The sequence below is a fragment of the Hipposideros armiger genome, unplaced genomic scaffold (genome assembly GCF_001890085.2).
Source record: "Hipposideros armiger isolate ML-2016 unplaced genomic scaffold, ASM189008v1 scaffold_574, whole genome shotgun sequence".
Taxonomy (NCBI): Eukaryota; Metazoa; Chordata; class Mammalia; order Chiroptera; family Hipposideridae; genus Hipposideros; species Hipposideros armiger.
The window spans coordinates 596,651-623,457 of NW_017731924.1; the positions used below are offsets into that span (position 1 = coordinate 596,651).

The following is a 26,807-nucleotide window of genomic DNA, read 5'->3' on the forward strand; positions in this document are numbered from 1 at the left end:
GTGTGTGTGTGTGTGTGTGTGTGTGTGTGTGTGTGTGTGTGATGGCATGTGTGCTGGTGTGTGTGTGTGTGTGTGTGTGTGATGGGGTGTGTGTGTGATGGGGTGTGTGTGTGATGGTGTGATTGTGTGTACGTGTCAGTGTGTATGGGGGAGTGAGTTGTCTGGGTGTGAGGTGGTGTGTGTGTGTGATGGCGTGTGTGTGTGTGATGGCATGTGTACTGGTGTGTGTGTGCGTGTCAGTGTGTATGGGGGCAATTCACAGCTCTCTGGGTCTCAGCTTTTTGAGACCAAAACAATGCCAGCCGTGTCCAGCTCTGTAGGGTTATAACCTGGAGAATGATGGAGAGAGAAGGGGGGCCTCATGAGGAAGCACCCGGCTTGGAGCAATTCGTGATTTGGAAAACTTGTGCAAAAAGAACTTCAGGCAGTTTAAACTAACAGAATATGCAGTCTAAACAAACAGACTCTTACAAGCTCCCAGGTGTCTAGAATACAGAGGCCGAAAAGGATTGAGCAGAATTAGCTGAGCACCGAGAGCTAAGCCTGTTGGAACAAACAGGCTCCAAGCGAGGGCTTCTGCGCCCTAACCCTTTCTCGCTCACGTTTTCAGACTGAGAAATGGAGGTTCTGAGCAAAGAGAGCCAGAGGTTCCAAATTTTATGCCGCTGGCTCTATCCTTCTGTGCCAACAAGCACAGAGGCAGAACCCTGTAGGACAGAAATTGAACGCACCGATCTTTCTCCCTTACATACGAGCAAAGCAGACGGCTGCTCAGGCCCCAAACCGAGCCTTTGGCAGCTGCAGAACTGACCTTTGGGCCCGGGAATCCCAAGGGGCCATGAGAGCCCTTTTCACCCTGAAGGAAGAAAAGACAAAACAAACAGGTCAGGCTCTGTTTTCATTTCTCCCCTTTCTCTTTTCACTAGTTGGTTACCCACCCCATGTGCTCCTAAAAGGATCTTTGTAAGACGCATGCTGACCAACAAGCTAAACCAAGTTTTGGGGAGCTAAGGCAAGGCAAGAAAGGTCGTGAACTGCAAACCGACACAGGGAACCTGGACGTCACCTCCAAGTGCAGCCGTCGGCGGAGCAAAGATAGAGGCAAACAAGATGGTACCCGACGGTCTGTGTTACCTGAATACGCCGTCCCTTCAATTAAAAAACAACAACCATGTGGCCTGCTGAAGGTTCGTATAATCATTATTCACTAAAATACAGAACAGGACATGTCTAGAGGCTATTTCTAAATGTAAGCAATTGTTCACTTTTTAAAATATGTGCTATTGGTGTAAAAGATCGTATTTCTTGATGTAAAACTATGACACATGATGTTGTGGGTGCCCGTAAAAATCACCCTACAAAAAACAAATATAACACAATTCATTGCCTGTACAGGTAGGTGTAAGTCTCATCACAGCAGCAAAAAGAACAGTGACGCTGTACACCGCCCATCACAGAACACGTGTGCACTCCAGTCAGCTGTAGCACTTGGCTGCCTCAAGAACAGAGTTTTAAAAATGCGTTCGGAGACGTCATGTACACGTCCAATGGAGAGAAATAATTTGTGTGCTTGACCGCACTCAGCGCCCACTAGGATGCTTTGCGCTCACCATGACGTTTGGTTTTAGACATGGAAACATGGACCCAAGCGTCGTGTACCTAAGAGAACGGAAATGTTTTGTAAACTGAATCGAAGATTAAAACCACTGGAAGCCAAGTCTGCCCGTGGCCCGAGTCTTGCCTCCCAGGACAGAGCGCTCAGACTTCCCGGGTCCCTTGTGCTACATTGTCTATGGAATCCAGGATGCAGGAGGGAGCAGCAACCCCTTCTTAATAAAGTACTTGTTGAGGCTCTTCCGTGTGGCCCCCGCCCACCCACCTGTGCTGGAGAAGTTGCTGGGCAGGCCTGCAGGTAAGCTGCGACTGTAGAGCTTTGGAGGACCATGTCCTAGGGGTCTTAAACCCTCAGTACTCAGCACACTGTGGGCGTTTAATGTTTAATGTCAAAGATAAGGGGTGATTGAGTGAATCGAAGAATGGTTTACCAGGTGCTGCCACCCAGGGTTTGAGGCTGAGAGTTTGTAAACTGGCTGATAATCTTGAAGAATGAGACCTTGTCCTGCCAGCAAGAAAGAGAGGGTGTGTTCCTTTATCCTTCCCTCCCGTCTGTCCATCCCCCATCCATCCGCCCATCCATCCATCCATCCATCATCCATCCACCATCCATCCATCCATCATCCATCCATCCATCCACCATCCATCCATCCATCCATCCACCATCCACCATCCATCCCCCATCCATCCACCATCCATCCTTCATACCCTGATCCACGTATCAAGTCAACCTTTAATAATATCAGGCTATATATCACTAGCTGAAACCACAGACATGTCAATATTCAATCTTGGCCAAAAAGAACTCATCTTATGAAAACAAAGACAAGTAGACATGCTGAACCCAATGTGATAACTGTCACTGGTTGATGGAAGCACAGGCAGTGAAAAGGGTCATAGGGTCTTAGAAAGAGCAGGTGCTAAATAAATACTTACTGAATGGATGGATGGTGAATAATGGAAGGGAGGGAGGGAGGAACGGGGGGGGGCAGGAGGGAGATCATACCGACAATGACTGCTCAGTTTAATAAAATGGTAACAATGTTTAGACACAATTTCTTCTTGGAAAAAAAAGTTTATCAATGTTTAAATTTATATAAAGCTGTTTTTTAATTTTATTGTTATTTTGTTTTGTTTTTATTGTTCTCTCTAATTTGTCATCATGAATCAGGATTAGCTTAATTAGCTAAAATTAAGAAATATTTTAAAGAAAAATTAATAATAATAGTAAACAATAATATAATAATTAAATGACTGTTATAGTGTTCCTTGGGGGGGGGGTTGGAAAAAGACCAGGCACTAGCCCATAAAGGAGGGGAAGTGGGGAAAGGTGTGCGGGAGCCCCACCTGCAAACGCGGAACGAAATCCATCACACCTCCCCCAGGACCGGAAGTTCTTCGCTGGCATGGACATGGGGAGGGAACCGCAGTGAGATGCGGCTGAAGGGCAACTGGGGACCCACCACAGGATTGCTGGAGTGGGGAGGTGGGTGGGAAGGGGGGATGGAGGCCTGCGTTACCCCAGACTTCCCTCCTGGGGGGCCCACACCAGGAACCGCAGGAGCCTCAGCACGACACACCCAGAGCAGGGGCCCGGGCTGGGGAACGCCATGGACGGGACAGAGCGGGTCTGGGCCCCCTCCCTGGCACAGGCTGGCTGTGTGCACAGCGGCTAGTGATCCAAACCTCACAATACTGTACACGTCTCATTTGGGGTCTTAACCGAAAACAAGGATTTGAAGGATGTGGGTTTAGACAGCTGTGTTTATTATTTCACTGACAGCCAAACTGGATCAGCATATTGTCTGTGGTCACCCTGAGCCTGCTGGGGGCTGGAGCAGGGGGCGCTGCCCACCGCTGTGTGTGCCGGCCCTGCTCCCCCAGCCATCTCTCATTCCTAACCCGCCTGGCACCAGGCTCGAGGCACCTTCACTCCACATGCTGCCCAGGAAAAGCCTCAGCTCACAGCAGGACTGAGCTGGCTCCTTTTGGCCTTCCAGCAAAGTGGGCCGGGGTCTGACCACCCCACTGGACAGAGAGCTCCTGGGGGGCGGCCTGTGTCCCTGGCATCGGGCGCTCTGGTGAAAATAACGGAGGGAGGGTGTGATGGAGAACAGAGGAGAGGAAAGGGGCGGGGGAGGCACCTGCCAGGGCAGGTTTATGGGAAGGAAGCTGTTACTGAAATTCTTAGTGTGTGTCCACTCTGCTGAGCGTCAGCTGTGACTTCCTGTCTCTGTCTGTGTCTCCCTCGGTCCTTGCAGCCGCTGAGCACCTCCCGCCTGGTGGCCCTGAGCTGGGAGAGGCAGAGGCAGTGATGCCTGAACAGGACCACAGGCTAGAGGCCAGGCCTTGGGTCTGTGGGTCCAGCGGAACCTCATGGAGACCCTCTCTAGCACAGTTCTGCTTCCATCATGCGTGTGTATGTGTTTCTGTTTGTTCAGCTCACACAGTGGGCAACATGTTTTATCTTATCAAAGGGGCCACTGGTCTACAAAAGAAAACGAAAACAGAGCAGATGAAGGGCCCAGGCCCTCAATGACACACTTAGTCTTGATAATGGATGGTGGTGGTGGTGTTCATAGAAACACAGTTGTTTTTAAAATGAGAAACAAGATGCATAAAAATCTACTCATAACATGCATTCAGATTAGAGAGTATGGTGAATTAAAGGAAATATTGACTCGAAAGGGATGCAGGCCTGCTCCACAGAGCACATCTAAACCCTCAGCCACAGCCCATTCTGAGCCTTATTCTCGAACCAAATCCTGTTTGAGTTAGTCACATGTGAGTGGAGGGGATACAGCAGGACCCAGGAAAACCTCGACAACACCTTATTAACTTCAGGAAAAGGTTAATCGGAGCCCGTTCGGAGGAGCTCCCCTCCTAGTGTGTATAAAAATCGAGAAATGAGAGGTCCCAGGAGCAAGAACACTTCCCTGACCTGAGAGCCGCTCGAGCCTGGCAGCATCCTCCCCTGGAAGACCACGTGCATGATGGGAAATTCCCACCTCCAGGGATGGCCCTGCTGACCCGCCTTCCCCGCTCGGCTCTGGGGCTCCGGGCTGGGGCTGAGGGTGAACTGCAGGGAGTACCTTTTCTCCAGCTGGGCAGGAGCAGTTGATGGTCTTCAGAAAGCCAATGTGTTCACTGCCAGAGGTGGGAGGCCTTGGGGGCGGGGGCGAAGGCTCTGTCAGCACGGTCACCTGGCACTGGAAGAAAAGCCCAGTGGGTCAGCACTGGCTTCTCACTCAGCACTGCTCCCCAGCAGGGGGCGCAGCCTGGAGCTTCCTCACAACCAGGAATGCCCAGGGGAAACCAGGATCCCTAAGGGGGCCTGAGCATGAGCCCGGGGGGCAAGGCGCGTCTGACTGTAGGTCCTGGCACTCCAAGGCCTTGGAGTCAGAGGGCCCTGGGCCAACCTGGTCTCAGCCACTTCACTGGCCTCTCAGCCGCCTGCAGGAACGGCTTTAGCCCCTGGACCCTCAGCCTTACCCTCTGCAGAATGGGGCCAAGGATGTTTCCATCGCAAGGCGCCGAGAGATTTAATGGGACAACACGTTAAAGCATCCACTTGTGTCCCACACCCGTAGGTGTTCAAGGACTTAGCTCCCTTCCCTCACCGCACCCCTCTGTCCCTTTATTGTCTCCTGCTCTTATCTGTCCTCACCTCTTTCCCTCTCACTCCCCCTCAGGCCCATCTGACTCCAATCCCACCTCTGTCGCCTGTACGCCACAATCATCCTGAGATGGGGCAAGCTGGCGGGGCGCTCACTGTGTCACGGGGACTGGACCAGCGAGCACTGTACGTGGATTTCACCCCGTGGCCCTGGGAGGCAGGCTGCATGACCATGCCCACCTCCCAAGCAGCCTTGGAGCTGGATTTGGTAGCGAGGTTGGAGAGGGAGTGAGTTGACAAGGGGCGGAGGTTGGGGGGGTCCCAGGGAGAGGCAGAACCACACGGAGGTTCCAGGGCCAACTCTGGTCTGTCCTGCGCTCCTGAGTCCTGACCACGGCCGGCCTCCAACGGTCTAGCGAGCTGACCAGCCCAGTGCACTGCGGCCTCCCCTCCTCTGAGCCCTGGGGACAAGAACAGCCAGTCCCTCCTGGGGACAGGCTACCAGCCTCTGCCTCTCACTCCGCAGAGCTGGGCTTCATGGTGGTACTGAGGCCAGGACCACAGCTTGACCCTGGGAGGACCTGCATGACCCTACTGGACCACGAAATAGATCCCTTGGGGTGGTCATCGGGCTCCCTCCCAGGTCACATGTGACAACGGGCGTCCCCCTGACCCCGACTGCTAGCTCCTAGACCCCGGACGCCACCTCCCTTCCAGGGCCAAGGACCCAGAAACCTCTCCCTTGCTCCCGACCTCTCCACAGACGCGTCTTTGCTCACCGGCCCTGAGGGGATGTCGCAACAAGTCTCCAGTTCTGCGTGGCGCGAGTCACAGTAAATCACAGTCCGCTGTAGGTCAAACTGGAAAGGGAAACAGGACAGAGGGTGAGTCTTAGGGACTTCGGAGCCCAGAACCTTCCACAGTCCCGCACAGGCCCTGGCCTGCTGTCAGGTCCCACCTCCTCCTCTGAGTCCCTCACCGGCCCCCCACTTCCCTGAGCTAAACTCAGAGGGCACCGGCGCCACCTCTGTGCTCACGTCCTCCTGAAGGCGAGGGCCCCAAGTGCAAAGGGCGGGGCTGGCACAGATCGGCCCAGTTTCGTTCCCCTGGATGTGCTGCGCCGCCCCTGCCTCTGCGCTGCCTGCTGTACAGGCCCTTCTGAGATGCTGCCCTGTCACAACCGCGTTCCAGACACGAACCTTTCAGAGGTCAGTGTCCTCACTTTCAACCTCTCCGGGCATCACAGTTACTTCAATGAACTTCTAAATAAACATTTGCTTCTATCACCTCCTTTTTCTTAATTTAGTGGAATGTGCTGGATGACATCCTTCTTAACATGATTTTTCTTTCAAAAATATTATTTAAAAATTAACTTTGTGTCAGATGGGTACTAGGTTTATCAGGGTGATCACTTCCTTTAATTCCACAACCCCTTAATATAATTTAAAGGGGCTGTGGAGTTAAACACGTGCACACACGCACGTGCACACACACACTATAAGTAAACCCGGGCCTTCTCGGAGGGCGGCCCGGCCCTGCAGACCCTGGCTCTGCGGCCTCTCCAGGTGTTTCTCCTTCACTCCTTCATGGCACACCTTCACTCTACAACATCGGACCTCTCGCCTTTGCACCTGGGCCCTCTTCTAGGCAAGTCCCTGAAACACTAGCAAATGCCTCGTCACCCCAAAACCATGCTCAGGCGTTCCCTCAGCAGTGGTTTTAAACATCCATCAACACATTCTTTGATGGTCCTGCAAGAGGCGGAGGGGGCTGCTCTAACCTGGAATGAAGGGGGAACTCAAGTCACTGGCTGGAAATGAGCAGAACTTGGCAAAGGGGTGGCAAGCCACTTCCCAGATTAGGTGACACGCACTGGCTTCTGTCTTGGGGGTGCACACGCTCTCCCCCTCTCCCCGCCATCATTAACCCCGAGGGACACCAGCTGCCACACGAGCTGCCCTATGGGAAGCTCAGGTAGAGAGCCCAAGGCCGCTTCCAGCATCCACCAGCAAGGAACTGAGCCCTCAGCTCAACAGCCCACAGGAGGCTGCCCACAGCCACCTGAGCCAGCTTGTGGGCGGGCCTTTCAGCCCATTCGAGCTTTGAGATGAGCATACAGATGGCCCCCAGCTGGACGGCCGCTCCTGAGAGCTGAGAAGAGCCGGCTGGGTTAGCCGCGCCTGCGCCTGAGCCCCAGAAGCTGGGAGCCAGGGAGAGCCTGGTGCCGTATCTGCTTCTCCTGGAGGAGGGGTCGTCTGTTATGCAGAGCAGGTAACTGGTATAGCGCCCTCCAGGGTCAACAGAGCTCACCTGCCCCCGTCTCTGCCACGGCGGCCCCTCGTGCACACAGGTGACAGCAAACGTGGTGGGCTGTGCGCTAATTCTAGATTTATGTCCATCTTCCCTCTGGGCTCCCACACTGACCCTCGCCCCTCAGACAAAGCCTGTTTTCCACACACGCTGCCCTCCCCGTTCCCAGGTTCCCTCCTCTCACCTTTGGCCTCCACAGCCAGCCCGGTGCCCAGGCCCTGTCACCTGTTGCTCTAACACGTCATCCTCTATACCGTCGTAACAGCACTTGCCACATACGGCACTGAGGATGTGTTTCTTAGTGTAGCTTTCAAACTCCGAGGAAAGGCTCCCTCCCTCCCAGCTCCCACGGCACCCCCAGCAGCACAGCCATTCCTGACACATGGAGGCACACAGCTAACGGCCGGCCGAGCGGATGAACGTGAGCATGCACCAATGCTTATCGCTGGTCTGGAGCTGAAGCCATGGGTGGAGGATGCTTCTTTGCTTATTTTACTGAACATTGACGAGCCCTGTCTGGCCCCACACCTCCCCCGGGACCTTCTCTGGCCTCCGCTGTGCTCAGAAGTCCCTCTGCAAACTGACCGGACAGGTGGCCAGCTTGTGACCCCGTCCTCCTGGCTGTATGACGAGCCCCTGTCGGTGGAACCTCTCTCTCCACTGACTTGGCTCAGCAGAAACAAACACCCCAGCTGTCTGTCTGTTTCATTTCCTGTAGAGACACCAGCCCACAGATGATGGAAAATGACAAAACACAAAATGGTACTTTTGAACAAGACCTATTTTGCAGAGAGGGTCCTGCTTTCTGCATTAGCAAGCAACTCGCTCAGCAGCTGGGCGCCTCTGGCAAGGCTGCAGGGACAGGGAGGGACAAGGCAGAGACAAGCTGCACAGATGGCCTGGGCCTGGGCACTGGCGCTCCCAGTTGGGGTGAGGGGGCCTGGGAGCCAGGAGGGGCCCCTTTCCCATTGCCTGGAACCCCACCATCCGCTGGCCACCCTGCCTCTCCCTCCCTCCAGCAAGCCAGGGGCCATCTCTGACGCCCCCTGTGGCCCCTGCTCTGCTCTGAGACCCCGCGGCACTTCTGAGTTGAGCTACTGCGTGGCCCTCGCCCTGGGGCCCAGCTGCCCTCCTGCTCCGCCGCCTGCAGCTTGGTGGCCCTGATCTGGCTGCAGTGTGGAGACCAGCTAGAGGTGCAGAGCGCTCGGCGTGCGGGGCCAGCCAGGCCCGGGCATGACTCCCAGCCTTGCTTCACCCGCAGGGCAGTGAGTCAGGGCTCCCTCTCCTGTGAGATGGAGACGAGGATGCGACCTGTAGGGCTGTGGCGAGGTCCATCGCAGTGGGGCTGCAGGCTGCTGTGGTCTCCCCACTGCGTGCAAGGCCCCAAGCCGTGTGCTTACACGTACCCCAGCCTGTGCCTTGGGGAGACTTACTAAGAGGGACAGCGTTTATTGTCCCCTTCCATCTTGTCTGTTAGGTGTTTGTTTTTTTTTAACCTAGAAACCCAGCATGAAACAGTAAATGGGTACAGTATTCTCACAGACAAATGTCAGAGGCCCTGGGATTCCCCAGTGCTGGGTACAAAGTGGGCCCTCAGCTAATGGCGGGGGGCAAACGGAGGAGAGAGATGGACCCACCCGAGGGCCCAGACTCCACACAGTGGGTTACGAGGGCTCAATTCAGGGCCCAACGTGATCACCAAATTTAAGAGTCAGGGCAGGGCAGCACCCAGACCCTAGACTCACAGGAACACACAGCATTTACATGCGGACTGTGAGGCCTGCGCGACCACTTACTAAACGGGGTGGCATGGTGCCTGAGGACACGGGCCGAAATGAGGGCCCAGCGCTTAGCATCGAGGTGGGTCCACAACTAATAGGGTAGAAGAAAGATGAAGTGGCCAGCAGCGAGTCACCAGGAACCGCACCACCCCCGGGGCCAGTACCCAGCTCCGTCCCCAGCCCAGGCCCAGAGCCACCTTATTATCCCCCAACTGGGCGCAGCCCCCCCGCTCCTGTCCACCAGCCCTGCTGTCTGCAGCCCCAGGGAATGTCCCAGTACAGCCCTGACTCCCTGCCTGCCACTTCCCCCACAGGTGGGTCCCAAGGCCTGTGCCCTGCGGACAAGCCTGGCCCCTGCCTTCCACCCTGCCTCGCCCCACGCTGTGCTTCACGCTCCTGCCACCTCACCATGTGCACGCACAATGCCGTGATCTGCCACACGGCTTCAGGCTCCTCTGCACAGACAAACCCTCTTCGTCCTTCAAGGCGCATCCCAGAAATCACCTCTTCCAGGAAGCACCCTCCTACCGTCCCCATTCACCTACCCTGATCACCTAGGTTGGACGTCCCCCTCTGGGTCCAGTAATATCGGATGCTTAATGCTACTGTGGAATTTATTCAACTAGACCGAGATGACCTCGGTGAGAGGCTTTCTTCTACATGAGACCATAAGTGTCTTAAAGTCAGAGGGAGCCTATGGTGTGTCAGACAGACGAAGTGACAAACAAGGCAGGAGCAGCGGCCACCATGGTGGAGGTTCTGTTTTCCCCAGGCAGACAGACAGCGGCCTCTTGATCACACAGACCCCCCAGCACGCTTGGCGCCAGCAGCTGCTTCAGTCACACTGCTCAGGTGAACGGGAGGGGCCAGGCGGGCATGCAGGTGATGCACCTTTGGGTGGAAGGATGACCCTGTCCATCCCTGACAGCTGGACGATTTGGGCAACTTAGGAAGACTGTGTGTGTGTGTGTGTGTGTGTGTGTGTGTGTGTGTGTGTGTGTTATACAGGTGTGTATACATTTGACAGATCTCATCAAAATATATACTTAAGATCTGTGCGCTTTATGGTATGTGACAACACCTCAATGAAGAATAAAATATACATTTAGGGAGTGAATTAATTTAGCCTTACCAAGCCAAAGCTTCTTTATTTAAAATACAGGAACAATCTAAAAATTTCACAGGCATTATGAGAATCTAATTAGGTTATATTTTTAGTACCTGAACCAAAGTAAGTACACATATAATTAGTAAAATGAACAAATGTTATTCTATAATTATACAAGTATATATAACTATATTAGAATGCTATTTGCTACCAATTATTAAGTACTTATGCATATGCGTTATATGCATAAATAGGGATATAAAGTTCCCTGTATTTTAAATAGACATCCATATAGATATATAGATAAAAGTACCATGTCCCCAGTGCCAAGCACAGTGCCTGGCACACACTAGGTCCTCAATATATATGTGCTAGTGATGGACTGAATGGCAGAATAATTGAATGAGTGAAGGAGCGATGTGACTCTGGGCTCCAAATGGCCATTCTCTGGGTCGGGGACCTCCCTTCTAAGACAGTCCGGGTGATGCACTGATAAATGGCACAGGCAGGTGTGGGCACACCAGGGCACATGGTGGCCCCCGCGGCCCCTCCCTGGCGGCCCCTGGGCCGTGGCGGCGGAAGGCCCCTGGTACTCACGTCGATGGGCACGCTGTCGTACAGCCGCTTGCCAATCACCGTCTTGCCCTGGATGTCGATGTTCTCCCTCTCCTCGATGGGCAGCGTCTGCACCAGCACGCAGTCGACGTACAGGGAGACGTTCTGGGCCTGGACACTCAGGGCCACCTTGTGCCAGTCCCGGTCGAAGAGGTCAATGACCCGGGGCCCGCGGAAGACCACCCGGACGGCATCCTTCACGGCGCCCACGGCGTTGTACTCAACCGCCTTGTTCTCGCCGTCCAGCCGGATGGACACCTGGGAGGAGAGGACCAGGGGCTCCCTTGAGCTCCAGGTGGGGGGTGGGGGGAGAGGGGGCACGGCAGAGTCAGACCTGACACACCCGAGGCAGATTCTGGCCGTGACCCCCCCAGCTGGCCAACCGTGGGCACACGGCTCCACGCCTCTAAGCCTTGGCTTCCTCCTCCGGGCACGGTACGAAACGGAATGCCTGAACTCACACAGTAACCCAGGGTCGCCACCTCAGCTGCCTGGGGCGACTATGCAGGGAAGAGCACTCGCGTGAGACTGCGGGACCACCAGTACATGGGGGCTTGAGTTGTGAGATCAACCAAAAACCCGACTGGTTTCAGTGTCTCTTAAAGCCCCAGGCTGGCAAAACAGGACACATCTTCCGGCCAGAGGCCGGGCACCCGTCTGAGGCCCCATCCATTCAGCTGTCATCTCTCATTTTGAGGATAAAGTTGAACCTCCAGCAGAATCGAGTTCCTTGATGGCAGGGACCTGACCCTCTGAAAACTGCCTGGAACACTGGAGGAACGTTTACGCTTATTTCTCTTAGAATGAATGAACGAATGAATGAATGCTCATCCAGGTGCTCATCTCTTCATCCATTGCACGATACACTCATTGAACAGTCTCTGTGACAGGCAAGCAACGTGCCAGGTGTCCGGAATGCAACAGTGGGACAGGGGTGATATGCAATCAGTGTAGCAAGGTGGGGACATGATACAGTATATTAAAATAGCTATTCACTGAGCTACCGAATGGATGAGTCTATTCTTGGTCCATCTCCATGAGGTTGGTCTTCATTGGCCCTGCTATCCACGCACCACCCTTCTCTGCGGGACTTTGGCTCCCAGAGTCTGACCTGTAAGGACTTCTTCACATGGGCTCCAGCGCCCTTTCGCGTCTGCTGCGTTTGGCCCAGGGGAAGCCCATTCAGAGGAGATTAAACAGCAAGCAGAGCAATGGGTCGAGGTGCGGAGTCCCCTTGCCCCTCCCTGCCCTGTGGTTCCAGGTGGCTGTTTCTCCATGTACCATTCTCTCTTGCCCACGACTCCAGAGCTCACCGGTCTCCGTAACCACCACGCCCCCCTGCCCAGGCCATCCCGGCCCAGGAGGTAGCTTCCTGCTGCTGCTAAGCCCGGTTCATCCCAATATCCTCTGTTGGTTTCCTTAACCCTGACCCTGACCTTGAACTCCATCAGCTGCTTAACCTGAGCCACTTCATTAAAACACGCTCCAAGCTGCAGGCTGTCTACTGTCTGGCAAGTCACTGCTGAGCTGTGTGACCCTGGGCAAGCTGTTTGACATCTTCACTATGTCCTCATTTTGGAAAACAGAACCAATAACAGTGCCAATAACTAATAACATCATAGTTGTTATGAGGATTAAATGAATTCACGCACACATAAAACACATTGAGCATATTATACACCCGGCACTGTTCTAGATACTAGCTGTATTAATGAAGTAAGTAAGTTCCAAGGCACCGCAGTGAGGCCTTGTCTGACCCACACAGACATCGTAACTGGGTTCTAACCCGCGCTCGGCTCTCACAACCCCGGGCATGTGGCTGTATTTACGCTTCCTCGTAGTACTTTGTCAGTATCTGCAAACGTCTTGTTCATTCCTTTTGTTCGCCTGTTTACTGCCAGTGAAGGGCGCTCCACCAAGACTTGCTCAGTGAAACTGGGCGGCCAAGCGCCTCTGAAAACGAGCCTACAGTCCCTGAAGGCAGGCTGTCTGCACGACTCGTTCTGGCAGGAGGAAGGGGAAAGGCAGTCACGGCAGGCAGAGCACACCCAGCTCTGCAAACGCCGTGAAGCAAGAGAAGCCAGACCGGGGGTGGTGCGGGCTCACCCACAAGAATGTCATGGCAGGCGCCCAGTCCACTGCACCGGACCCGAGAAACGGGAGAACCTGCATGCCTGCCCAGGGGGGTGGAGGACGGTCACCACGGGCCGCCTGCTCTCCAAAGGCCTCTGAAGAAGGATCTGATCTCCTCCACGCCGCCTCCCACGCTTACGAAACCAGGCCAGTCGGTGGTCAAGCCTGGAGACATCTATGCCTCTCAGTCTGACCAGGGCTGCAGAAAAGGCATTCACCGTGGCCCACTGATAGAGACAGCCAGGCACGGTGCGTAAGAGACAGACGCGGAGCTCGGCTGCTGGGTTCACACCCCAGCTTTCCTTATTACCTAGGAGGCAAAGGCCGACAGCCTGGAGCAAACACGGTGGGTGATGCCACCCCCGCGAGAAGGGCACGGACGCTGCAGGCCTGCTAAGACAGGCGACAAGGCACGCTGCTCCCACCTGTGGGATGCCATACTGGTCGATGACCTGCCAGATGTACCAGTCTTCTTTCCGGGACGTTTTCCTGAGCCGGAAGGTGGTGACAAAGGCGTACTCATCAGGCAGACCCTGCGGGAACACGTCCCTGGAGGGAGACAGACAGCAGATGCCAAGCTCAGGGATGCGGGTGGGAGATGCAGAAGGCAGGCCACTCACCTGGCTCGCTACAACCTGCCAATTTACCTCCTCAGCATTCCTGGACCCACCTCTGGCCGGCCTGTGTGCCGCTCCCTGTTATCAGGGCCTCAGTACAGCCCTCGCTGTGGCCTTCTTGTCATCCCCCTGCCCCCCCCCCGCCAGCCCCGTCAGGTCCGCCCCGCAGGGCATGGCGGCTTGCATGGCTCCATCATCACCGTCGCGACAGAACCAGTAAGTGCTACATCGCCACGCCCAGGCCGAGCGCAGCTGTGTCCCAGCATGTCCTCTCCCTGCCTCGTCCTTCTCAGCAAGGCCCAGCGGCAGGATCGTGTCCTGCCTGGTCCCCTGCCCCTGGGCCAGGACACCCCCAGTCTTCACAGAACCTGTGAGCGGGGCAGCGAGCCCCCTTTTGGGGGGAGCTCCTCAACTCCCTGCAACTCTGCCCCAGACAGTCCTGGACCCTTCCCTCCTCCCCCTCCAAATTCAGAATGAAAAGTGTCCCTCACAAGACTCTTCTGAAGCTGCAACTGCGGGCAGCCAAGCGCTGAGGGGCAACTCGATGCCACCTGGCTGGCGGGTGGCAGGCAGAGGCTCGCACCCGGGCAGGAGCCTGGGCTTCCAAGCTCTCCTCTTCTCTGCTGGCTGGTCCTTCACCCTGCAGACCTGGCCAAGGTGGGGCCCAGCGCTGCTCTGGGGGCAGGCAGCTGCCTGGGGGGTGCAGTGGCATTGACTTCGCCACTGGAAAAGGGGAGCTGTCTGGCCAGAAAGCCAGGAGGGAAGTGAGGAGGCGGCTGGGTTCCTGGCTCTCAGCGTCACAGACCCGCAGGGACCCTTCGTTTGGCTGTAGAACCTGTGAGCAAAATCTGCTGCTCCCCCACTGATTTTCGGTTCACACATCCAAGCTGGGAGCCGGCCCGCTTGTTCAAAGTCTTTCTCAGAGCTGGGGTTTCACCCAGGGCCACATCCTGGCACGGAGAGCAGCGCCCATCACTCACAGCACTTGAACCCCCTCAGGATTCAAGGACACGTGGGGCCATTGCCGACACAGAGGAAGACAGGGCTTCCCCTCCTGTTTGCACACAGGCTTGCATCTTTCTTCTTATCTCACTAATGAGGCCGACTATGGTGCTGCTGTTTGCTAAACACACTTTCTTCTTTTATTTTTGAAACCACACACACATATGTGTATATAGCATATATATAGATATGTAGGCAGATACATACATAGATATGTGCCAAATATTTATATATATGTTATATCTGTTTCTCTCTATATGTATGCATATATACATATTCATAGAAAAAGAGAAAAAGGCTTTTTCTTAGCCTATATATAAGAGCGTACACACACACACACACACACACACACACACACACACAGGAAAAGTTGTTATATTCAGGAAAGGGGGAAATGGTCATTAACAGAGAATATCTAAAGGAAACAAAGTGTCCTAATCTAATTCTCTCCACAAACAATGTAGCAGATTGTAAGAGTAGAGTGGACAAGGTAGGGAGCTTGGAGTTGGAGGACCTGGGTTTGAGGCCAACCTCTGTTTCCTACAAACTATGCAATTTGGAACCAGCCCCATTTTGAGTCTCAAATGTCGCCCCAGATAAATGATGAGAATAATACCTACCTTGCTTGCCTTATTGTATTGTACTGAGAAATAAATTAGATAAGGAGTATGAAACACCCTTTACACCTTAAACAAGGGAGAAAAATATAAACATTGAAAGTGACACCCCGTTTCACTGTGAACAAAATTAACCTGTAAATGACCATGGCATGTGTATGCATGTAGCTGTGCATAAATTCTAAAGCATAGAAATTAAAGGGATACTGTAATACTATTCTGTTTTGAAATGTCAGCTCCAAATGTCTCATTAGAAAGGTGATGTCATCAGCAAAAGGGCGGGGCCTCGGGGAGGCCTTTCCACCAATCTGTGTGGTGCCTCTTTGTTTCCCTTGTCTTGTCCCTTTTCGACTGCACTCCTTTAAAGTGAAGTCACCCTTGATCTTTTGGTTTCTAAGCCGTATAGGTGGTGAATTGGAGGAATTAGGAAAAAGGAGTAAAATGGGAAATGGAGCCTAGACTCTGTTTATCCCTGCGAGCATGGGACCAGGTGATCAAGGGTTATGTCACCCAGCATCTGCACGTCACCATCTGCACAGAGAGAGCAACATCCAGGGTCGGGAAAGACAGGCCTCACTTAAGGGTCTGCTGACAGTGATTAGATCTCCGCTGCACAGTGACAAAAGGAGAGGAAGTGACCGTCGCATTTCCTCTTCCGTACAATCCCTCCCGTGGGATGTGGGTGCTGTGGGCCCTGAGTACGGACAGTGGATTCTGGCCAAACCCTGGTGCGTGGCTGGCACTCAGACGCTCACTGAGCTAGAACACTCACGCCAGCACAGATTCTGCACAGTGCAGACCCGCAGCCCGCTGACCAAGCCCACCTCTGCCGGGCTCCACTCTGACAGAGTACCTTCACTGGCTGTGGATTGATCGATTCATTCATCCGTTCAGCAAATATCGACCAGTCTGCTCCTTGGGGCCGAGCTTAGCCTGATGCTGGGACTGCGCCCAAGAGCAGACTCAGTTCCTTCCCAGAGCTGCTCGCTGAGCAGGGGAGGCAGGCTGTGTGTGGCCAACTGCACATCGGATTAGTTAGGGTCAACGCGGCCATGAATTGTGCAGGAATGCAGGTTGCAAGGAGAGGCGATAGGGGCAGCCTGACTTAGTCTGGGGGTCCAGGGAAGGATCCCATCCGCACGTAGGAACTCTGCACCCCCAGGGAGGGCATCCCTGAAAACCTAACTGTGCAGCTGTTCTCTGAAGGGCGGATGCCCCAGGTGGAGGGAAGGGTGTGAGCAAAGGAGGAGGAGGGTGCCTGACAGGCTCCAGGACAGACAGGGGAGCCAGACAAGGGAGGGCTCGGGGACAAGCTTGAGGCCAGAAGGGAGGATGGGGGCTGGTCACACAGGCCTTTGCAGCCCTTTGGCTTAACTACACTTGGGAGCCATGAAAGGGTTTTCAGATGGAGGAGGCGTGTCAGGACGAAACCTCATTTTTGTTTCAAAAGGTCCATCTGCCTGAGCTGAGCAGGATGTAACGCTATGGTATCATGGAGAGCCCTTGACTGGAGACCCGGGACGAGTCCTTCCATCATAATCCGCTCAACAGTGTTGCAAGGCAGGGCCGTTCACCTCAGGTGAAGGACATGACGTCACTGAGGGGCACCGAATAACGTTCACAGCCAGGCACCCAGGAAACACTGAAACTGGGTCTCCATTGGCCAAAATGACTGTGTGACTCTGGGGGCTCCCACACCTGCCCCGTAATGCAGTGGCTCATCCAGAAGTCGCTGCCATGCACCTGTAACTGTAAGTGTTCACCGTTTAATGTACTGACAGAAAACGCAAGCACGTGCGAATCATTAATGGCAGACTTGTCTGGAGAGGTGGGTGTAGAAGGACCAGGGAACCAAATGGCAACGGTAACAGACAGGTCTGCTAAGGCACAGGCTAAATCTCTAGGCGAGTGGCTCTGCTGCTTCGGTTCTGGGTGCCCTTGTAGATAAAGGGCCTGTTCAGTGTTCAGGGGGCCACCGTGGCTCACTTGCCCAGGTGTCCAGCAGGTCTGGAAGGACAAGTCGCTACTCACTCAGTTCTCTGCACCACCGGGAAGGATCCCATCCGCACGTAGGAACTCTGCACCCCGTTGTCCCTCTCCCCCAAGATGTCCTTCACTCTGAACAAATCCATCAGGTCGAAACCTGTGCAAAGAAGAGAGCTGGAGTGAGGTTGATGAGAGGAGAACTGGCTCTCTGCAAAGGCAGGCTGCCCACCCTGCCCTGCCGTGTGCAGCAGGTACTTTCAGCAGAGGGAACTATTCAAAGACATACTCGGGGAGCAAACACAAACGACAGTAAGTAAAGAGAGGTACAGCTTCCATGTCCAAGTCCAAGTCCACGAAAAGGTGCAGGAGAAATGCAGACATTGGACGGTGTGAGTGCTGAGAACGTCCCAGATCATAGTCGAGCACCAGGCATGTGGAGAGGGGCCTGGCTGGGACGCTGGTGCAGGGAGCTGGCTGCTCAGGGAGCCCACGGGGGAACCAGGCAGAGGCCACTTTCTGCTTCCACTGCTAGCGGTTTCAATGAACAAAAACAAAGACTTAAGCATGACAAAACTTTGAATAACACACAATTACCTAGGTGGCAGCCACGGGCACCCAGAGAAAAGATGAATTGCCTGCAATAAATAAGAGCTGAGAAGAAAATGAGAAATGCTCCGAGGTAAATGGACTCTGGTGCAAGGCGTCGCCAGATAAAGAAGCAATCGCTTCCTGCAGGGCCACGAGGCGCACCTCCCTGCCGTCACAGAGCCAGCTGACCCCGCAGGCATCAGAAACACTGCTCCCTGGCGACTGCCCAGAGTCCTCTGGCTGCACCTGCCCCTGCCAGGTGCCCACTGTGTGCTCTGTCCTCGTCTTTCGAAGGTCTGCACGGGACGAAGCTTTGCCGGGTGCCCCACACACACAACAGTCACCCGGTGGGTCTGGCCGAGGTGCACACAGCTTATCTGTGCATGGCTGCTTCCCTCACTAGATGGTGAGCAGTTTGAGGGATAAGACCTGATCGGATTGAGGCTTCCGTCCCTAAAAAAGTCAGGAGCTTTCATAGTTGTTCCCGTTTGTGGCACCACATGTGGGAAGAGGGGGAGGAGAGAAGGAAGCGTGCGGTGGACCATTAAGGGCCTCCTATGTAATCGACACCCCCTTTGCTGCTCAGATTCCAATAACGAACAAGACACAATCCCAAGTTTCCTGTCTAAGGGGAAATAGACATGGAAATGAGCAGGCTTAGTCAATGACAAGGAAGGGGGCCGCTGGGCTTGTACAGGAGCACAGGGAAAACTTTCCCTGCCAGCCTTAGGGGCAGTCAGGGAGGGCTTCCCAGAGAAGGCAAGGCTTGGCCTGAATGTGAAGAATAAATAAAACCTGGGCAGATAGAGACGGGGCAAGGCCATGCCAGGTAGCTGGGTGTGCACTGGTCACCAGACCCGCGTCAACCAGGCTCCTTTTGGGAATCCTGGCTATTTCGGGATGTCAGGAGCCGCGGTGAGGGGGACCCTGGCTAGGAATGAGGGGGACAGGGGCAGGGCATTCTGGGTTCTGCTGTCACGTGGGAGAATTTTAGTTTCTTGCTGCAGGCAATGGGGAGCCGTGGAAGAGCTTTCCAGCAAGGAAGAGGCACAATCTCGTTTCTATTTTCAAAGGTGGTTCTGGCAGCTGGGACATGCACGAGCTGGAAGGCCAGTGAGGACAAGACTAGGTACGATTTTTCCAGGGAGGAGGGACGGAAGAAGCCACTGGACTGGAGGCTACTTGGGATGGGCGATTATCGGGGTATGGGCGCCTGTATGGGAGGAGAGAGAAACAGGACGTCTGTGTCCAAATTTCAGACCTGCACGGTCCCTAGCACGTTCTGGAAGCATTAAATAGCTCAATTCCCAGGCAAGGCGTGGGAGACCTTCGGTCGCTCAAATGTGCAGAACCTTTGGTTATCAGAGGCAAGAGCCATCTTCAGAAACATTAGGTCGGACCCACTGTTACGTAAGCGGGGAGACAGCCTCAGAGATGTTGGGAGGCCAGGCTAAGATCTCTGCCTCCAAACTGCCTCGTCTGTTCTCTGCATCCTCACTGTTCCAGCCCAGATATGCCCTAAAAATAGCCAGAGTCATTTAAGGAAAACCCTGGCGGTGAGGCTTTGGGGAACCACGTTTTCCACAGAACAAAAGCTTCTCCGATTACCCAGCTGGTTGAAACTGGCGAGTCGGAGGCTCTATCTCTCCGTAACGCCACTCGCAGCCTCAGCACGGCTGGAGCTTTCCTGGGCTGCTGGTAATTGTTGGAGACAGGCTCTCTGTGCGCTCGGAGCTGCACAAACAGAGCCTGTGCCCAGCGCGCTGACAGAGACCCAGCAGGCTCTGCGACGTGTCCCTGGGGGCCTCGGAGCCCACAGAGGGGAGGAGACACTTCAGGATGTGGGGTCCCAACAGTGCATTGCAAGCAGAGGGTCCCATTTCTATCCAATCACCGAACAGACTCTCCAGCAGGGTCCTCTTCATATGCTGGGAACTATAGAAAAACATCCGGGCTCTTCAGTCTGCAGAAGGGCAGGGGAGCTTCGGACCGGATCTGACTTTAGTGATCAATGGCGGAGGCGCATTCATTTCTCCGTCTGCGAACCCTTCCTTCCTTCCTTTTTTCTTCCTTCCCACCGTCTGGGTGTGAACCCAGACTCCGCCACAGACTCGGGCAAGCTACTTAATCTCTCCAGGCCTCAGTATCCCCAGCTGTGAGGTGCACAATGGTGCCCACGTCGGGTGCTGTGAACGAGAGCACGTGTGCAAACCCCTCGGCACACAGCACATGCTCAGCGAGTGCCGCCTGTCACTGGCATTGGTATTAATGGCATTATTGTCAGAACTGTTCCCGCCGTGGACAATGAATTATTTAGGGGAGATGCTGCTGTGAAGGATTCATCGTTCAGGAAGCCAAGTATGGATAATGCAGCCAGGTGAGAATTTGCTTTCCAGAGTGATTTCAACGGAAGCTCCCGGGACGGAGTCAGGCAGGCACACCCACAACTCGAGGTTCAAGGGCAACGGGCTGTCCAAAGCCAGGGCCTGGTGGGGGACGGGTTAGTGCAGCAAGTGGGAAGGGCCACGTCAACCCTGCCAGCAGTTTCTCCCCTGGACAGAGTGACTCAGCTGTAAAGACATTCACTTCAAGGTAATGAGTCAACTCAGTGAAGAGGCTGGAAGTCATCCCGTGTATGGGACAAAGAAGCCCTGATAATGATGGTGCCTCACTGAGCACCAACCACACACCAGGTGCTACCAGGAGAAAAGGGACAACTGGCAGCATCTTCATCTGGGTCTTTCCAGAAGTGCTCATGGTTTGTCTGGGGGGGATGGGGGGGGGATGGGAGGCAGTGGAGGGTGTGGTGTCAGGCCCGATGGCCCGGCTGGTGGCTGCAGCTGGGTCCAACTGGGAACCTGGGAAGTGGGGACAAATGTGGACCCAGAATAATCCCCCTGGGGGGCAGTGGAGCCGGGGTGTTTCCACATCAAGTCACTGGCTGAGGGCTGCCCCGAGGAGTGTTAACAGCCCCACAGTTTCACCTGCTGGGCACACAGGCAGCACAGTCTGCTACCATTCTAGAAACATCCCTCAAAGACGCAGATGCTGGCACCTGCACGTCCTCAGAGCACCGACGTGCAGAGTCCCCAGGAAGCGGGAGGGAACTGGCAGTGCTTGCAAAGCACCTGAACGGGAGCCCGGCTCTTCGCCATCCCACACGGGTGAGCATCAGACCCGGGATGTTGTGGGGTGGAGACGAGCAGCACCTGACCCAGCAGAGCTGGTGGGGAGAGTGGGGCTGGTGTCATGGAGGGGAGAAGGAAGCTCCCCTGAGGCCATGCATTGAAAGAGTTCTGTAGGACGCCTGGCCCCAGGGAGGAATAAACCCATCTTAGCATCATCAGGACGGTGGGGGAGCCAGCTCAGCCGTCCTTCATGAGTCCCCGCTATGTCCCGTCATGTACAGACACTCCGAGGGGAATCCCCAGGACTTATTTCTGCTGCTGGGTCTGCGGTCACGTGTCTCTGTCCTCTCACCCATCTATGCAATCATGTATTCATAATTCTGATTCACTCTCCCCTTCACTCCCCAACACACTTATTTGTTTACTCTTTTGCTCACTCTGCCAATCATTCGCTTACTCATCTGCCATCACCAGCTCCATCACCAGATCATTCATTCTAATGCATTATTTAGAGACTCCAGTAGAATCACCACTGACTTCCGAGTGGACACTGTGCATTTCTTGACTGTTGGATGGTTCGTTGATGGGAGCCGCTACCTACACAGTTCAAACCATTCTATCAGGACTGTGGTGGCAGACAGGAATGAGGACAGGAGCAGCGGGGCCACCCTGAACCACAGGGGGTCACACTCAGGTCCAGCAGACAGCGCAGCACAGCAGGCACACAGGTAGCCGTTTCTCTCTCACCTGTGATCTCCTTGGTACCGCCATTGGTGTGCTTAAAGCGTTCTCCTTCCAAACGGACGCTGGGGCAGAGCACGTCTGAGAAAAGCGAGAGGAAACAAGAACATGGATAAGCGAGCGTGACCCAGTCACGTGGGATGTGACCGCACACAGATCCCCCCAGCATCTCCCAACATGTAGCATGTCCAGGGCCTGGAGCAGATACAAACATGAACAAGGCCCTGGTGTTTCCCAGCAGGAGCTCAGAGCCTCCTCCATGAGATGGAGCCAGACATCAAAATCCATAAGATCAACAGTGTAATAAGTGACAGAAATGAGTACAGGTTTACTGGAGGAATCAGGGCGCAGATCCAACACCCAAGCCAACCTTGGGGAGGTCAGGGTGGCTTTCCTGGAAAGGTGATGCTTGAGGTTCCTCTTAAAGGAACAGTGAGACTTAACCAGACAGACAAAGAACAAAAGGTGATACAGGCAGAGAGAGCCTCACTTATAAAGGCTCAAATTTATATATGAAAATTCCAAGTCAGCGATATGTCAGCGAAATGGTAAATGCATGCTGAATACACCAGAAAGGTGTATCTGACGCCACCCTAAGGAGCTGCAGGTCCACTTCCAGAAAGATGCAAACTCCAGAAGACGCCAAGCTGCTCAGTTATACAAAGGCAACGCAGTAAGTCACACAATAAAAAAACACTTCATTATAGGGTATCACTTAAATGTCCATCTAAACACCTTCATTCATAAGTCCTCACTTCAAAAAGCTGGAAGGAAAGGGGACTCTTGGGGTTGCCCAAAAAATCCCAGAAAGAGCATCAGCGTTGACTTTTAAAATCCTGCGTCCCTGGGTGGACTCCACCACGCGTCTCCTGATCCCCACGTCTGGGTGTGAGCAGCTGTGACATGGGAGGCCTTACAAAGCACGCACTTGTCACAGGGCTGCTTTGGGGACCGGGCAAGACCACGCCCATGACAGAACAGGGACGACAGAGGAGGCCTCTCGTAATTAAATTTCACACCTGGGACAACTTAGAGCAGCCCCGGCCCTGCCCCTAGAGCGGTGTGTGTATGCACGTTATCATCATCACCACACTCCAGTAGATGCTTCCGCTGCCCATCAGTCAGGCCCATGACCTCTGTTCATAGTTGGGGACAGGAATGTCCCAGGGCGGGACAGGGCTGGGGCCTTTGTGCCGACCGGCAGTGAGGATGGCCTTCCTGATTTGGGAGGAGCTATTTTTAATGTTTAGCCTAAAAGGCACCAGGAGGGCTGACAGGCCCCATGGAAGAGGTTATTCCGGAAACAGCACCGCGCTGTCTGTCTCGGGCCAAACGCGAGAAACGACGCAGGCACCGCGCACTATTTAGACAGCTCCACCCAGGACAGCGGCAGCTGTGGGGTGACATCAATGGCTTTAATTTGGGCCGCCTGCCAGCGAGACTGGCTGGGGATCGTGTGTCGTATAAAATGAGTTGACTCCGAAGGTTCTATCCTTGATTATGAGCAAACCCCTGGAGGCTGCCAGCTGGAGCTCGCGGGTCAGGATCACTGAGCCTCAGTTCTGCAAATATCCCCGGGGGGACAACCTGATTCCCGGTCCCAGGCAAGGGCAGTCTGAAGACCAGGAGCACAGAAAAGACAGGTTGTTTTCAAAGATGCTGGGACTTGCCCAAACTGCTGTAAGGAATCACTCCCCAAACCAGCTGCCTTTCACCTTCCGGGGCCATTACTAAGCCTCATGCATCCCAGAGGCCCAAGGGGCAATTTATAGATGACTTACTTAGTTCAGGACAAATAGCTCCCCAAACCCCTGCTCCGGCCAGGCTCCCCAGAGCTGTGGGGGCCCCTGGGGCTCACCTGCTAGGCAGGGAGGTAGGGTTAACATCCAAAGTCCCTCTCAGCCCATAACTATATCCCTTTGGCCAAGATATTTCCACATCTTGGATAATCATCTATTTGTTTCTGCATTAACTCATTTATTCAAGCTAAACTATTTATAGAGCTGCACAGATGTTCCAGGCACTGAGCTAGTTCTAGGGACATTGAAAGAGGAATAATAGATAAGTGACAGGCCCTGCCTTCAGGGCACTCGTGGGCTGACTATGGTGACAGAATCGGACTATGTGAACCCAAGAAAACGTCAGCGCTCCCGGGACCCCTTCGTGCTTCTTCCTTGCTTCCCGGGCCCCTTCTTCTGAACCGTTGAGACTCTTCTCAGCCTGAGCGCCCCCAGGGCCTTGCTCTCAGCCACCCCAACCTGTGTCAGGATCCCCTCCACCCGCCCCGAGTCCTAGAGCTGATGGCGCCACATTGGAGGCACCGACCGGCGTGTCTGTCTCCCCGGAAGTGGGAGTCTGCAGACCCGGCTGGATCCCAGTCCCACCCTGTATCCATGGTCCTCACAGCTCAAGGCACAGAGCAGAGCAGAAATGACCGGTGACACCTGAGCTGAGCGGTAAATGCTGGACAGTGGACTGGACAGCCTCCCAGGCCTGGGTTTCCTCATGATCTTGGTGAGCCACTGAGACGAGCTCACCAGCTCCTGCAGCCGACGTGTGGCCGCCGCCACTGTTGTCAGCTCAACATCATTTCCCTGCTCCTTTCTGGCTAAAAGAAGGCCATTTTTGTTCAGAATGGCAGGGTTTTCAGCCCAAGGAGAAAAGCTGTGGCTGGTTGGTCTAAGCCAGCTATGGTTACCCTGGCCCCCATCTTTCCAGTCTCCTTTGCAGCTAGGGACAAACATGTGACCCCATTCCGGCCAAGGAAACAAGTTTTCTGTGGTTGGGAGAGGAGTGGTTTCTTAAAAAGGAGTGGTTGCATTTCCCGATGTAAGGGGACAGATAGGTAGACGGGTGTGGCAACTTGGTTCTCCCTTCTTCCTCCTCCGAATGTGGGGTGTAATATCTGTGGGACTGTCTAGAGCAGGGGTCGGCAAACTGCGGCTCGCGAGCCCCATGCGGCTCTTTGGGTACGGACATGTGGCTCTGAAGTCAAATTGAAAATGAAAATAAAACTATCATAGTTTCATTTATATAATTTTTAAAGGGTATTATTCACATAATGGTGATTTCATTTGTTTTATGCCTCTCAAATAATTTTTAAATTGTTGTGAGGGACAAGATTGGCTCTTCCGTCTCAAAAGTTTGCCGACCCCTGCTCTAGAAGAACTGAGGAGAGAGGGACTCCCACCCCTGGCCTGGGTGAAAAGCACAGGAAAAACAAACTTCTGTTCATCTAAACCACTGTAGTGGGGGTTCCTGCTTGCGGGGGAGTGTGTCTGAACCTCCAGGCAGTCCTTTTCCGTTAGCTGCATGGATAAAGGGTCTGAGGGCCACTTCTCCTTCCAGATGCCTGCGAACAATTGATGAGGGTGGTGAGAACTGTTCCATTATTTTTATGGTTAAAGGAGCTACTGACAGGCTGGGTTGCCTTCACTATCACAGTAAATATGCAATTATCAGGTAATCATTCAGGGTCAATAGAAGCAGCAGCTCTGGGATTAAGGACAGCGAGTAAGTTCTCAGAAATCAGAATGTGCATGTAGTTAGCTCTCGGTTAGTTGGCTGATTTTCCTCTTTGAAAACATGAGAACGCAGAAAAGGACACGGCTCATGACAAAGACCCTGCTCCCTTGGAGTTAACTGTCGCCCACTGATGTACGTTTTCCCTCAGTCTTTATCTAAGTAGAACATCCTAGACTTCTGGCGAGAAGAAAGATTTCTCTTCCCACAGTATGGGGCTGGTGCGCCAGCCTTCAACAGAGGCCGGGGAAACACCAGGAATTCACTCCGTTTCTTTGGAAAAACACTTCCACCCGCCCTCAGTTTACCAAATGACAAAAAGGGGAGAGTGTGTTTGTACCTTAGGGGAGGAGGAAGATAATCTCTGATGTCCTTCTGCCTCGTAGTGACACACCACGGGTCTGCTTGGAGAACACACAGCCATGCCACCCCCTGGCTCTCAGCCAAGAGTGTCTCCAGCTGGCAATTACTGAGTCCCTACTGTGCGCCTATCACCCAGCTGGGGATGTTAACCACAACAACCATTTTGGGAGGTAGATTCTGTTCCCATTACACAGCTGTAAAAACTAAGGCTAAGAGAGGTTAAGAAACTTGAGAGCTTATGAGATAGGAGGGGTATCTGAGTTTGAATAAAGGTCCACCTGCACCTAGAATCTAGGAGTAGAGACGGCAGCCCCAGTGGAGGAGATCAGCAAGACCCATGGATGCAGAGAACAGAGCAGGGAGAGGAAGCAGTCACTGCCCATCCGTCACCTCATGGAAGCAGCAGCTAACCACAGACTCATGATGACATTCCGAGTGGGCAGGGAGAAGGCGGAGGAGGGACATGATGATCAGACACCCGGCAGATGCAGGGCACAGCTAGAAAATGGCCCACACATCCCCACTGGCGAGAGCCCACAGACACTGCGCCAGGCCCCAAGGCCCCCGGGACAATATGAATAATGATTACAATCCCTTCCGTCCAGGTGCTGTGCTGGACTGTGTCTGCTCTGCTGGGGAATGCAGTTATCTCCAGGATCAGCAGACACACGAGACAGCTTGCTCTGCTCCAGACACTGTTCCAAGCATGTCGAATACATTAACACATTTAATCGAATCCTTACTACAGCCTTACAGGATAGGTGCTGTTGTTTACAGATGTGGGAAGAAAGGCATAGAGGAGTTAGGAAATTGATTGCCTGAGGCCACAGACTAGAAAATGGTACAGTCAGCATGCTGGCTCCAGCATAGGCTCTTGACCACAACCCCAATCAGTCTCTCCAAGGTCACCTGTCCAAGGTCACCCGGGCCATAGGGCCCCAAGTTTATTTGACTCCAAAGCCTGCACAGACAGACGGCCAGCCTGCCTCCTGGGGAGCCCCCTCTGCCTCTGAACAGCCCTGGCGTGTAGAAGAGTCTCCTCACTCTGTGCTGATAGGATTGATGC

General features: G+C 54.0%; 1 protein-coding gene across 1 annotated transcript in view; it reads right to left on the reverse strand.

Moving 5' to 3' along the window:
• Nucleotides 1-26,807, reverse strand: part of COL22A1 (collagen type XXII alpha 1 chain) — a 200,887-nt gene that overhangs the window by 156,258 nt on the left and 17,822 nt on the right. Inside the window, exons 3-9 of the mRNA XM_019624053.1 lie at nt 21,863-21,937; nt 17,445-17,556; nt 13,603-13,726; nt 11,027-11,302; nt 6,010-6,090; nt 4,707-4,823; nt 812-856 (exon numbers count right to left, since the gene is read on the reverse strand). Of these exons, the coding sequence (XP_019479598.1) occupies nt 812-856; nt 4,707-4,823; nt 6,010-6,090; nt 11,027-11,302; nt 13,603-13,726; nt 17,445-17,556; nt 21,863-21,937 (830 nt within the window). The remainder of the gene's footprint in view (nt 1-811; nt 857-4,706; nt 4,824-6,009; nt 6,091-11,026; nt 11,303-13,602; nt 13,727-17,444; nt 17,557-21,862; nt 21,938-26,807) is intronic.